General features: G+C 40.4%; 1 protein-coding gene across 1 annotated transcript; it reads left to right on the top strand.

Moving 5' to 3' along the window:
* Positions 1-201: 201 nt before the first annotated feature.
* On the top strand, positions 202-11974 carry LOC126517936 (type-1 angiotensin II receptor-associated protein-like). Its single transcript, XM_050167762.3, has 6 exons — positions 202-431; positions 739-773; positions 849-960; positions 5736-5821; positions 6212-6324; positions 8470-11974. Exons 1-6 carry the CDS (start codon positions 402-404, stop codon positions 8613-8615), a joined length of 522 nt encoding a protein of 173 aa, XP_050023719.1. The 5' UTR covers positions 202-401; the 3' UTR covers positions 8616-11974.
* The last annotated feature ends 3422 nt before the right edge of the window (positions 11975-15396 follow it).

The following is a 15396-nucleotide window of genomic DNA, read 5'->3' as shown; positions in this document are numbered from 1 at the left end:
TAGGAGTACATCATAAAAATAATAAGATTATAAAGCTTGTTATCTCTTTGAGAACATAATAAATACAAGTATGTAACGTTTGTTACAGAGAGCGATGTACAAAGTTAACTGGCACAAACTTTGCTAACTTTGGCCACTAGTACGGCTTTGCAGGAAACATTGAAAAACGAAACAAGCGCCGTCTGTTTCGTAGCGTTGATTTTTTATCTACGTAAACCAACGGCAAAGCGACGCTGGGCAACAGGCTGTCCTGTTGTGTGTGTTGTATTTTTCAGTGTGAAAACAAATAATTCGTCATGCGATAGCACTATCTTAGCTCATCGGTCTTTTCTCTCGCACAAAGCCTAGTGCGCTACGCGTGTTCGTCTTGAGGTTTATTACCGTTAGGCTGCATTAGAACGATGATCTCCATCCAGAATCCACAGCTCAAGGTAAGCACCCGCCTACCTTTTGCCGTAACGCGCGTAGAAGTGCGCAGCTGTGAAATTCTTTCAAGATGTTGTAATACAAGTTTACACGCAAAGCACTGTTGATGGAGTAACGCTGGAGCACTGAAACATAAGCTTTGCGACAACTGGAATTAAGAATTCGGTATTAAAATCGCCGATTTCACCTGCGTCCTAGCCCGTGTAGACGATCTTTTGCGGGTGTGCTTATTTACGCGCGTAAGATAGTGTTCGAACTGGTTTTGTGCAAGATCAACTTTTCTAAGCTATCTTTCACGTATTGTCATTTCAGGCCATATTTCTCATTCACCTGCTCCTCACAGTATGGTGAGCACCTTTTCTGGATACAAGGCGCTGATCCTACAACTCTGAGTGCTATCCTAACGACGTATCTTTTTTTAGGCCGTTGCAGGAAGCATGGGCACCCCAAGCGTATCTCTACTACAACCTCATTTATCTGCTGATGTTAGCTTGGGCGATCCATCACAAGGATTCCGAGGAGCCCGTATTTATGGCAAGTATCCGCATCGTCTTGTCTTGTAGCTTTGGGGCGGTTTAAGCTTCTGTCCGAATGTGTTACTTGCGTTGGTAGACGTCAGTGAATGCTGGGTGTTCAAATTTTAACGCGAATATAAAGTGAATAACGTGTGGTTCTGATTTCGCTGCCCGAGAACAGCCCCACTGACTGCACTCTCGATCATTATTTCCTTTCGTTTTTCTTTTTTTTTTTTCACATGCCAGAAGTGCATGCAGTTCTTCCCAACTCGTACTGGTTCATCTGTCCTACAGGATGAGAGGAGACATGTTTTAGCTGTTTTGAGAGAGATAATTATCTGCACCTGGATGTCTGTGCTGTACTTGTAAGCCGTTTTCTCTTTCTTTTCTTTCTTCTTTGTAAAGATTTTACATAAAAGTGGAGCCAAGGCAACATGTTACATTTTGGAAACATTTTACATCAGTAAAACAGTAACCTTTACAGCACTCAGTTTAAGCTGCTTTAATGGAAACCTAAGATAATTAAGCAACCACACATTTGCTGATGCCTGTTGTACTTGGCACATGTGAGCACTATTATATGCAAGTACACATGCCCACGCACATTCTGGGAACCCAAAACTTGCAAAAGGACTGAATCCTCGCTAAGTTAAGGTTGTTCAGCCCAGAATTACAAGACATAGCATGGATCACACATGTCTGTATACACTGACTACGATGAAAGCTCCAAAAATATCCTCATTGTTTGTGAAAAATGCCAGCAGTATTTGGTTGGTTAGGAATCGCAGAGCAATTTCACTGTAACCTGCAACCAGTTTTTTTTTTTCCAGATCAACAAATCATCATTAATTTATTAAGATTAGCATTGTGATGAAAACACAAGAATGGCACAGGAAAGATGTTTTGGTAAAACAAATCTTTTGCGTGTAGAAACATGTCTCTTGTAAACAGTGCAGTGTACAAAGTCTTTTTTTTTCTTGACATGATTGGGCAACAGAAAGCTTCAACTGGAACTTTTATGGACAGGCAACACTGTTCTCAGTGTGAAGACTTTAAGCATCTGTAATAATAGTCTCAACTTTTGCAAGTATGGTTAGACAGGCGGCAAAAAAAGTTTATGCATGCTAACAGTTTTCGAAAAACTTTTGTAGCAAGCGCATTACATAGTAAAATCTGGTACACTAAAGGCCACTGTATTAATTTGTACCTTTATGGTTGCTGTGCGAGTTATCTTGTGGCCTTAATTAGCAGCAAACTGATTCCTCAGTTGAGAAAATTGTGATTAAAGGCCAAGCTTCTTATCTTCAGTTTTTGTCTTTTCATATGTTCATGTCACTTCTTTTGCATGGTTTACTGGAGTAGCTTGGTTGACTCAAAGTATTCTATATATGACGTAGAGTATTTCTTTTTTTTTTATTGAAACAGGAACGGGGTTCCCTGAAGAGCTCCTCGGCGAAACAGTTAATGGGCTTTGGCCAACTGTTACCACAATGTTTTAGGTAGCTGCTTTGGTAGTTTAGTTGTTGCTTTCAATTTGCCGCCCACACCAGTGGCTCAAATCTGTGCTCAGTCGATCAGTCAGTCCTTATTCATTGTTCAGTCATATTAGAAGAAAACAAAATTTGAGACAGGAGCAAAAAAAAGAAACTTCTGTTTCTGTAGCTGGATGGGTCCCTACTCTGTTCCAACTTCACAGCAGAGTGAGTATGTCAGGTGCAACTATCACTTGTGTTATGATGAAACAATTAATTTTTTCATGTCCCAACAATATCTGCTTAGTGGTTTGCTGCTGTTGAGCATGATGGTATGGGTCATTGACTCCATTCTGATGAAAGCAATATGCCAAATCCTTTATGGACTTAGCTTTGAATGCATTTCAGAATTAAGGCAACTGTCAAGCCTTTATAAATATTTGCTAAAATATTCAAATGTGCTTTCTATATGCCTTGATTATGCAATACCTCTATGACTGCTGGTATCTCTACTGAATCAAATGCCTTATCATAATCTATGAAAGACATAGGGAGGTTGGTTGTACTTCGCAAATTTCTCAGTTACCTGACTGATGACGTAAATGTGATCCATTGTAGTAGAACACCCCATCCTGAAACCAGCCTGGTTTCATTAACCTCATTAGCCTCTTGGTTCATTAAAGTCAAGTGTTGGCCTGATTCTATTGAAAAAAAATTTGTGATAGAATCAGGGCAACGCTTAATAGAAGTTTATTTACCACATAAGTACACGGATGTACAGTCGCGGACAGAATATTACGGACCATTACGGACCAAAAAGCTGAATATCTCCGCAACCTCACAACGCAATTTGGTATTTGCATTTTGGACCTCGACTAGAATATGCTAACAACGTTGTCGTGGGCAGTTTTACTGGTTACTGCTACAGGCTGCTCGGAAATTCAACGTTTTCGGAGATCCCGTGGTCCATTTTATTCTGTCCGCGACTGTACATAAGCGGTGGGCTGGCAGGATAAAAGCAGCATAACGGCAGCTTGACTGGCCCCACCTCCCCGTGAACAACACTTCAGTCAACTAAAAGAACAGGCTGGCTTCAGGTGAGGATACTATATAATACAGTTAAGCCTTGATATAACGAAGTCATTGAAATGATAATGATGTAATACCACCTTTCGAAATGTGTGTGCCGCCTATACCCGATGTTGAAATAAGCGAACCAGGTATACTCAACATGCTTTTACAATTGCACACTAAAAAATCTTCTGGCCCAGACAACATTCCAAACACATTTTTAAAACGGTATGCAGAAAGGACATCAAAGTACTTGCACGTTCTGTTCACAAGGTCATTGTGCGAGGAACAAGTACCGAGTGAGTGGAGGACAGCCAGAGTGAAGCCATTACATAAAACAGGAAAAAAGCAACTGCATTCAAAACTACCATCCAATTTATTTAACATCTACAGTATGTAAACTTTTGGAACACATAATCCATAATCATATCTCAGAATTCTTGGAAAACAATAATGTACTAACAAAGCATCAACACGGATTCAGAAAAGGCTACTCTACAATTACCCAACTAGTTTTAACAGTGCACGACTTTGCGAAAGCAATTAACAATGGGAAACAAATAGATGCTATTTTCATGGACTTTTCAAAGGCTTTCGACAGGGTCTCTCACAAAAAACTACTTTACAAATTGAGCAAGATACTGAAAAACTCCAGACTCATTAATTGGCTGACAGCATACCTTGATAGTAGAGAACAATTTGTTGTTTTTAATAATCATGCTTCTGAACGACTTCCGGTAGGCTCTGGTGTTGCCCAGGGCTCGGTCCTTGGACCTCTCTTGTTCCTTTTATTCATTAATGATATGCTGCATGGTATTCCTGTTATGGCTAAGCTTTATGCAGATGACTGTGTATTGTACTCGGAGATAGACAATATTACTGACCAGGAGTTGCTGAATGATGCTTTTCGACAAATTGTCGACTGGTGCGCTGCCTGGCAAATGTCAATTAATTTCGATAAAACAGTTTTTATGTCCATCTCACATAAGAAGCATAAACTAACGTTTCCATACGGTATTAATAACATAATTATTTCTGAAGTTACACATTATAAGTATCTAGGACTCTGGATCACAAATGACCTCACTTGGGCTAAGCACGTTGAATATGTAGTATCTAATGCTAACCGCAAGCTTTATTTTTTAAGGAGGGCTTTGAAACTTTCTACTCCCACTGTACGCCTACTTGCATATAAAGCTGTAATTCTGCCGATGCTAGACTATGCATGTGTAATTTGGGACCCTTTTACTAAAACTGGCACTAACAAGATAGAAATGGTGCAAAGAAAAGCAGCTCGTTTCATTTATAACAACTTCGGACGCACTTCAGTGACAGACCTCTTAACAAAAGCAAACCTGCCACCATTAATGCAAAGAAATCGTGTATCACGACTAAAATTTCTTTTTCAACTTATTAACAGTCATTATAAGACAGATCTCACGAGAATAATTACTTTTTCATCTGGTTATGCTACTAGGCAGCGACATAGCCGAACAATAACCCCGTTTAGTACACGTAATAATTGTTTTAAGTATTTCTTCTTTCCCCGAACAGTCGTTGAATAGAATCATCTAACCAATGACCAAGTTTTAAAATCATCACTTTCGGCGTTTGTTTCAAGTATTGAGTAACAATTTGTTTTCTTGCTGTGCCACTGCTATGTTCAAGCTCTGTTAACCTGATTTGTATTGTTTCCCACCCTGCTAAAATCCCCAATGGGGATTGCAGTATTGATAAATAAAAAAAAATCTGCACTTTGTTATAATTAAATTTCATTATATCAAAATTTGACCTTTTATGCAAATGAGTAGAGTTGCTGACGGATTTTTCTTACACGAAAGGGGCCATACAATTTTCTGAATTATGGGGCATTCAGGAAGAACATAGTTTGTTGATTTGAGAGTACGCTACCAAAGATGCGGTTTCATGCTGTGTGGACACTATCTTCAAATCGGCAGTGCGAAGTAAAGCCTACGAAGCTTTTGCGTCTGCTCCATAGTGGCTGGTATTGTTGCCCGCAGTGGGACATTGCTATCATGAAGAGCACAGATGGAAGGGAGCAAACACTTCGGCTGCCTACCAAGACATATGAGAGGAATGAAAAAATTTTTTTTTCTCTCTCTAAATTTAAAGTAATGTTTTTGTTTTCCCTGTGCTGGTAATATTATTTACCCTGAGAACTATTAGGCAATATGTTTCAAGTAGTACTTGTGCCTAATTTAACCGTTCTTTGCGTTCTGTCTCTTTGCAGGCATTAGCCATAAACCTTGGTACCATCCTAATGGACATTGTCACACTGGGAATGCACTTCCCACACCAATTCACATTCTGTGCTGGGTATCCTTTTCCTTGGCTCTGTGGTTTTCAATGTTGCAGCGTTGATTAGTTAATCGCAAGATAACTGTATTATTTACGTGAAAGCTGGTGTCAAGGCATATGAAGTTTCTCATCACCGTCACGTTTTTGCTCGAAGCTTGCATGCAAAAGGGAGGGAAGTGGACTGCCCTGACTGAATACGCTGCAAACTCAGCAGAAAATCGGCAACCTTCACAGGATGTTCTTTATATATCTTTGACAGCTGTCATTTTTTTTATTCTTTGAGTTGTCGTTTACATGACTGTTGTAGGTAGAGTACCGTGTTTACTTTTTAAAGGAATAAATGGTGATACTATTATAGCTTGCATAATGTTATGTGTTGCATTTTCCTTAATTTAATGAAATCATCAGCATTGCCATTGTTAACCTTTTGTTTCGGCCGGTGTCGTCAGTGTTTCTGCTGCGCATCTTCAACGAGCGGGGAGGCAGGTATGCAGACCTGGGCATCCCAAACTTCAATGGCGGTATGTCAAGTCAAGTTTTCTTTTTTGTATATATGATGGCAACTACTTAGCGAAAATAATTGTTACATTATCGAGGCATGGACGCGTGCAAAAATGGCTAACATGACTGCTGTGCAGAAATGGTAGTAGGTGCAGTACTTTTAGTAAAGCTAGTTGGCACATATTTTACATGGTTTGTCCCGCTCGTCTGGCATCTCTTTGTGTTGTGATCATTTGCTTTATGCTAAGCTTCATGTAAAAAAAATTAGCATGTGTGTATGACTATTCACAGTTTCAACTGCAAATGAAATGCTTCTCTTTGAACCTAAGTATTCAATTTGAGAATTCTAGGTGCAATATTTTTTTTTTCTTTTACAATATTCAGCTATAGCCGAATATAATGCAAAGTTGTAATTATTCAACCCCATCTATACCTTGAAAAGTGGACATGTATCTTGGCACGCAGCCACTTTAATTACTCATTGTGATTAACCACCAACCAAGAAATACTGTGCTTTCCAGCAACATTTTTTTTCCCCCTTTATGAACAAGCATTATTTGCTGTAGGAGGCAGCATTGCTACACAGGGGGAGCACCTACTGAGTGATATTGTGCAGGAATAATTTTCCTTGTGATAACTTGCAAATGCCAAACTTTTTTTGTTTGTTTTTGTTGATCATCAGACTTGCATTGATTTATGCAATATTTTGTTCTCTTGGCACAACCCGTTACATTTACATTTTAGCATGACTCACGGTCTTGAAATTATATTTAGTTCTTTTCTTTAACGATATGAATGGTCAGTTTTAATCTTGCAGCAGCATGCAAGCAGCCAAGCCATGTGTGTGTTTTTAGTTGCACAATGTTCCTTTTTTTGTTGTTGTTGTTGTTGTTGGCCTGTCAGACTTTGCCTGATTGCAAGCTGCGCAGTTGAACAAACCGGCAAATAGCATTGTGCATGTTGAAATACACAAATATTTCATTTTTCTTAACCTTTTTTTACTCCGTGTGGTGATGAGCGCATACTACAGAAATGTAGGCAGCTGCTCCAAAGTGACCTTTCTTGCCTTTTGCAGATTTTGCCCCAGAACAACCACTACATTTTTTATGTGCGTTATCTTTTTTTCGTTGAGTGCCTTGATTCCTCCACCACTTCCACCAACTATATAAACATGCATTTTGTAATGTAACATGCAATGAGATCCATACCTATCATGGAACTGAATTGTCATTGCTTGATCAAGCACAGGGTCTACAAATGTTGCGCAGTTGAATTGTATCTCAACGCTATCACACGGTGCAAACTAAACCTTTTCGGGTGTCACTCAGTCATTTTGCTCAGTATTTCATTCCATGAACTACATCAAAATGGAGTAACCTGCCATCAGACATAGTCATTTAAACACACCCTGATCAGTTCCACACCCTCTTGCTTAGAACCTATAAACCATAACACTGTGTGTTTTTTGTGGTTATGTGCAGGAAGTTGCCATTTGTATTGTTCGTCGATGCTGCAGCCATTTTTGATCGTGACTGTCGAAATTGTTTTTGTTGAATTATTTTTTATTGATTTTCTTCGTTCACCTGTAAATAAGCGGGGAGGGGGGGGTGAGGACTACTGCTTGTGTTTGACGATGTTGCCATGTGTTTCACCTTTTTCTTTTACCATTCTATTAAATTGTCTGTGCTTTGCCTGTGTTGATTTAACTGTGTGCACTTTATTTACTACCCCTCCTTCTCTTAAGAGGGTCCGCTACTGCTTCTACCTGCTTAAGCACAGCCTTGTTGCCTGTAGCTATTAGCTGTATGTGTCATGAGAATGAAGGTGATGTATATGATGCTTGTTGAGGCAAGACTTGATCAAATGTGTACGCACAGAGGCACAACATATATCTGAACACATTTAAGGCCCCTTGTGTCACATCCATTCTGGGGGATTGGCCTAGTATGAGCACATATCTAGTTGCACATGCCCACTTACCCAAGTTGTCTATATATAGTCACAAATATATCCTCCAAGGAAACAATAAGAAATTCCAAGCCCTGGGTAAGAGGCAGAGAAAGCTTCACCCTAATAAATAAATAAACAAATACATAAATAAATAAGAGAATTGTACATTTGATGTTGGTTTATTTGACTGACCTGTTTGCCTGCACTGTTAACAGGCGTGGGCAGCACTGGCCGAGGTCAGTATGATGACATCGACCAGACCACTACCCAGAGCGTGCCGAAGACTGGATTAGACACTGGAAGCCCAAGCCATGTCTACTCCTCGGGAGGCGATGGGCTGCCGCCTTACTCGCAGCCATAATCGCAGCTTCCCAACTCATTTTGTTGGAACAGTGCCATCTTCAGTGGCCAGAACTGACGTGACCTTGATTGCACACCCGCTCCTCAGTTCAGCATCAACGTTTTTTTTTTTCTCTCTTCTTCTTCAGTTAATTGTCCAAAGTTTGAATGTCATTTGCTTAGTATGGTACCTGAACCTTGTGAGGAAGCCTTGATGGCCTTGAAGTTGAGGAAGCCTTGAAGTATGAGCTTACTTCACCAGTCTTGTGTGGTGCAAGGTAACACATTAAGACTGATTTAGCTCATTCTTATACATGCCGGCCGTGTTAACGTGCCAGCATGAGCAGTTTTCCCCCAGTCATGGTAGCAAACATGTTGAGGCTTTGGAAATCTACAATTCTTTGTAGCTCTCAAATCTAAATGATTGCTTAAACAGATAAAGCTTTTAAGTCTATGTGATGTTTGTTCTTGAATCTTTAATTTATTTACCACTGTCATGAAATGGCTTTCTAAACCAGACTGCAAAGCCACAAGCGTTTATTCGAGCTGTTGGTGGCACTGTTCATGAAAATTTACCTGTCTTACGTTTTGTAATCCCTAAATGTTTACAGGTTGATTTTTTTAATGCTTGCTAATGCAGCCAACTATGGCATGTTTTTGTGCACATGTTGGCTGAATAGAATAACTAGCACTGCAATCTTTTCCTTTTTTATTTTTTAGGTTTGATCATGGACAAAAAGTTGAAGTATAGCATTTAGATTACCATTTGTTGACACTGTTTTTGTCTCGTACAACTTTCTTCACACATAGGTTGCTCATTTTTGGCCATTGAAGACAGTGTGCCACTATTTCTCTTGCAAACGAGCAATGCGTTGCAAGAATGAGGGCTTGAAAATTTTGTTGAATGTGTGAAGTGGTTTCTGAGCAATTAAGCATTGTTTCTGTGCATTAAGCTATGTGTGCTAAAGAGCAAACTGCAGCAGCTTAGAAAGAAATTCTACGATATCTTCCGCAATGGCATTTGGAGACTCTACTGTTTCCACTTTTTATAACACTCAATTTTTTATTTTAATTCTTTTTTACCCAGAGATGTGTGAACCAAACGCCCCTCCTTATTTAACCAAGGGCACCAGTTCTGACCCCCAGAAAACCTGTAATAATGGTTTAGTGTGATTGTACCCGGCACTTCCTCACTCTGGAGTATTCATTCCGTGTTATTTGTGGCTGCCTGTATGGAAGGAAAAAGAGATTAGTACAGCTTCTCCCTTTCATTTGTTCTGCAGCTGGCTGCTGCTTATACATGCTTTAGTTTGGATATGCTTTCTTTTTCTAGTCATTGTTGGGAGTGCCACTGATTGCTTGTTGCACAGACTGGCTTGACCCTTGCAGCTGTTTAAAAGCAGTACTTCCTTTTTTTTTTGCGTGTGTTTCAAAGCTGTAATTTTTTTGATCATGTTTTTGATCATGTTTTTTTGATCATGTGATTGAGAAGTTTCTGAAATAGGGGACGGTGCCGCTGATACAACTTGTTGTGCGTTCCCATAGTCCCTTTAGTTCACTAAAGCCACTTGCATCCTCTATTCCTAAAACTGTCTATTGTGGCAGCCAACTCCGAGCTGTAGAGAGCATCTCGTGATATTCACATCCATGGCACTTTTCTTAATGTACTACCGATGTGGCAATTTTAGACTTGTAATTTTTTGCATTGCGCAAAGGTCCTGGATCTCAAAACTACACAGAGTACTGACAAGCCTCAAAGTGTCTTAAATAATTTACAGTAATAGCTTTTCTTCGTAACAGTTCCTGTTTTGTCTCCCAGGAGGTGTATGTCATGTGGGAGCTGAACATCATTAAGGTTTGGCACTCACTCTGACTAGCTGTCATCTGCTATGCCAATACTTCTAACGACCAGAAAAGGAGGAAGGCCGTTTTCGTGAACAAGAAGAAGGACAGGGCAGAGAAAAAGATGAAGTATCAATCTCTACGACTGTTAGAGATGGCAGAATAAAATGAATATTATTCTACATTGGACCACACAACGAGTAGCAGCACAGCAGATGACCGAATGAGCCAAAGTGACTGCCAAAGCATGATGATGTTCTGTGCCAACGTGACCACCTTCTGCGTCATGGAACATACACACACATGACACATACAGCTCCTGGGAAATGGTACCAAAACTGGTTCATTGGTGCCAAAAAACGTGCTCTCACCAATAATAAAATAAAAATAAATAAGACGTTTTGGGCCCCGTACGGGTCCCTCGATCACAATGAAGATGTAAGCATGGGTGTGCGGCTATTTATAACGTCTTTTCTTTATTTTTATTTTATTCTTGGCAAGTGCACGTTTTTTGGCACCAATATGTTTCCCCGCCAGACAAGTTTTCGTCGAACACTTGACCAAAACTGGTTCATAGGAAACCTATTATAGTAAGTTACTTTAAACAGTCCGAGGTTTCCCAGTACCTTTGGTTTTGAAGTCGAGGGCCTTTATTTAACGCAAGAAATAAAAAGTCAAGAATGTCATGTCGGCATGGCTTTAAAAGTGAGCAGGGACTAATTTGTCTATGTGCAGCTTAATGCTTTACAATTCCAAAGCCGTTTAGTGCAGCTACGCATGCCTCAATGTCATAAGACATTTGGTGGATTGTTGACTGGTTCTTTATTTTATAGTTGCCAATTTTTAGTTTTAGGTCCTCTGCAATGAGCTTCAGCACTATTATTTGTCCGTGTGAATGAACTTGTCACCGAATTAGCAAATGCCCATTGCATTCTGAACACTGTCACTGTTTGGTGCAAGTATTTTTACACCATTCCTACTGTATTCTTGTTCTTGATACTAGTGAAAGTTGCTTGAAACCAAGGTACTTACTTTTGATGTGTCCATCTTTGTGTGTATTTCCACGATATTTTGAAGCACTTGTTCCGTATAGCTTCTTCACAGCAACTTTTCACACTTGTCTGGAGCAGAAAACATTTTGAATTGTCTTTGCTTCGTTGGTATGGTTGTTGAAAGAGGCAACAGAACATGCGGCTGAATGTGGTTTAAAGTGTGCTGCCACAGTTCGCTCCAAAGCACTGCAACAAATACATGAAATAGCTAGTTATTTAACTTCTTGGGATGTCTTCACATCCATGAGGCAGATGCTCCGGTCTAGTGCAATTGTAACAGTTATTCGAAAGATCATCCATTTATTTTAAGCACATTTTATTGTAGAGTCACTCTAAAAGAGATTTCCAGGGAGATGTTCATTTTCTATAATTTAACTTTCTTTTCTTTTGTTGTTTGTCACTTATTCTTTCCTCACACTTTTAAGGTGCTCGTGATGTGAACATTCCTTATTGTCTTTGCCTTTATGATAAACCTGTTATCTTCTCATAGGCTCTGTCATTCTTGGTGAGCACGACCACATTTGTGAATCGTCACTTACAGCGCATACATATACAAGGGTCAAAAAAGGACGACGAAGACAGCGCTTGTCTTCGTCGTCCTTTTTTGTCCCTCGTCTATGTATGCGCTGTAAGTGACGATTGATACCATGGAATACCAACTAGCCCGCACCCAAACCTTGCTTCACATTTGTGAGACAAGCTTGGCGATTTCATTAACATAAACATGCTGTGCCAGTTCGGATGTTGTTTGCTTGTGCGAGTAATGTGTGTGTGAGTGTGCTTTGGAACATGAAATGCACAGGTATATTCCAGAAAAGGCCGAGATTAGTTGTACTTGGAAAGTCTGCTTTCACTGTGAGCGGTTATCCAAATCGGTGGACATTATCTTGCATGTGGTTAAATAAAATTATGAGAAAGAAAACTAGCAGTTACTGACAATTTCACTTTTTAAGCACTTTAAATTGTTCACCTGCCATCACTGTGATCTGTGCAGAAGTGTACGAGCTATATTTATGGGATGGCTTACATTTGCAACTTTATGCAACAGTCAGGCTCCACTATTGTTTACTGCAACTGGTTCAGTCAGCACACGCTTGTGCAGTTTCCTGGGCATTCGTGTAGCTTTATAAGAGAGCATATTGCATGAAACTGTTCATTTATTCTAGCTGGTGATGCATGGTATTTGCTAGATTCGTGCACCTGTACCAACCGTAGAAATTTGTCATCTTAAAGGGACACTGACATCAAAGTCAAGCTAAAGAGACAGACTACACTCCTCTCTGCTCCATTTGCATTTCTACACCATCAGGTCATTGTGAAAAGTGCCATTCAAGACAGTACATTGCTTCTTAAGTTTAAAGAGAAACGTGCAGGGTGTGTAACGTCGCTCATGGCCTCCGAGGTTGTTGGCTCTCTATACTCGGAACTCCCGAGTCTTTGACCTTTGGCAAACTCTGAGGTCACACACTGCTTCCTCGTTGAGCTGGACATTGGCATCTAGAGGGTAATGCACACACAAACACTGCAGACAGAACACTGCGCAATGCAATGCAGGTGGCAAAGTAGCCGTTTTTCTTTCTCTATATCGCATGTTCGCGCAATTATTTCCATTCACAGACAGCTGTTGATGATCCAGTACAACTCTTGATCCTTCATTCTAAAGTTGATGGGACGACTTTTTTGCTCACATTTAATTTCCTTATAAGAACTGTGTGCTTGAAATAGCATGATTCTAACGCACTTTATCACGTTACTGTCATTTAATTTTCACTTTTAGTTTCTCAGTTTTCAGTGCCTGGCAGCAACTCATTCACACTGAAATGTATAGGATGTGGTTTCCAGCCTTGCACAAAGTTGGAGTAGCCAACCTTTAGAAGTGCTTACCCAGAAGAAAGTTTAATATTACGGCTGCCTTAGTTCTTCAATTACTTGCTGCAGCTGCCAAGTTAATTGCAAACATTGCATGGCAAGAATATGTCTTATGGTAAGCAAGCATCCATACAACTTTAGACAATTTTGCTCTCTGCAACCTACGGGCAAAACATTACCTTCTGTATGCACACTGAGAACATACATTTGTCATCCTCGTCACTTCAGTTTTTTTTATTATTTTTTTTTTTGCCTGGAGTATTCTGTTATTATATGGTTATAACATTGAGGGCATTACACTGTACCAGCATGTTGGCCGTTTTGTCTGTTGCACTCGCCTGTGTACATTTCGGGAAAGCATGCTGTCCCACCCTGCCTACCAATTGCAGGTCATTTCTGCTGAAGCAACTGTCTCATCATCATCATCATCAGCCTATTTTATGTCCACTGCAGGATGAAGGCCTCACCCTACAATCTCCGATTATGTACCCCTGTCCTGCACCATTTGTCCTAGCACATATTTAGTTGGAAGTTTGGGATATGTAGCCACTTAAGCAAGTCCGGAAAAAAAGCCAAGAATTGCCCAATAAACCTTTTATTCTCTTATTAAGTGATCTTTTTTCCCGCTTGCGAAATTTCTACATTGCAAATGTATTGCAAGCATAACTCAAATCGACAAATTCTGAGCAGCTGCTCTATAAGGAATTTGCTGAAATTTGAGTTATTGCGGAAAGGTTGATTGCAGCTTCCTGGCGATGGCGTTAGTGAAACTTTATTACACAAGCGTCAAAAGTAAATTGCTCAAGACTCGAACATGTAGCACACGGTAGAAACCACATTTGCCTGGCATTATGCTAATTACCTCTGCTATATGCAACATTGTACTTTTCATACAGTGGGTAGAAGCTGTGCCGTTTCCTTGTAGACCTCATTTTAATCTTGCTCTCATTTGCTGCACTATGCCATATGGCACAACTCCCTGAAAAAAGTGTTGATAAATTCTTTCTGTCCACTTCAGTTTTGTCCTGAAAGTGGGTGCATGTAAAAATCGAACACAGTTGGACTTCTTAAGTGGTAAAATTCGCAATTTACTTTGTTGTATCAACGTAAAGTTTTATTGAAAACTGACCTTTTATGCAAATAAGTAGTTGCCAATGGATTCTTTTTACGTGGAAGGGGCGGCAAGATTTTCCGAATTATTGGGCAAACGAAGAAACTTTAAAACATTTTTTTATTTTGTTAACCAAAGTTGGTGACCAAAGATAGTTTCATGCTGTGTCAACAATATCTTTAAATCAACAGTACAAAGCGAGGCCTGCAATGCTTTCGCACCTACTGTGCCCCAGCGGCTGATAGTGTCACCCACAGGGGAGCCGCAATAATAATCAACAGAGAATGCCACAGTGCGATTCATTGCTGCAATGTGCAACCACGCTGACAGACGGGAGGGAATGCCATGTCTACCTCTCACCTCACTGCGTCTCCAAACACTTGAGATCGCACGAGTTCCAGCACTGAACGAGTGGGAAAACAGCACACATGAAGCCACGGCCATCTCGGCTCACCTGACGTTTGCACTCGCCAAACAAGATGGGCCACGTATGCCGACAGTCCTGTGCAAACACAGCCGGGCTAGAAGAAACACACTCACCTGCCCCCCCAGACACCCCCCACCACTAGCGCATGCATGATTGATCACATTACCGCACCTTGGCCCCTGCCCCCTTTCCCCCATACTCGCATGGGAAGAAGACAGCACATCAAGCCACCATACTTCTCGGCACACCCTCACACGCACAGCATACGACCCACAATAGAATCTTGTCACACTTAGACTTTATACGGAAGTCTTGATGCCATGCTCCTCTGCTTCAGCATCCGCTCTCTTACACATAGCACACTGCATGTACATAACTCAACCATTTGACCATCTACGGTCCATGCCAGTTTCCAATTTTTGCCTCGGTGTTCCTTTGCAGTGGCTGTGGAATTCCATTGTATTGAAATCGTGTGTGAACACGCCTCCTGATACTGAAGTTC

Source organism: Dermacentor andersoni, chromosome 3 (genome assembly GCF_023375885.2).
Source record: "Dermacentor andersoni chromosome 3, qqDerAnde1_hic_scaffold, whole genome shotgun sequence".
NCBI lineage: Eukaryota > Metazoa > Arthropoda > Arachnida > Ixodida > Ixodidae > Dermacentor > Dermacentor andersoni.
The sequence above is the reverse complement of the archived record's forward strand: the minus strand, read 5'-3'. Positions and strand labels throughout refer to the sequence as shown.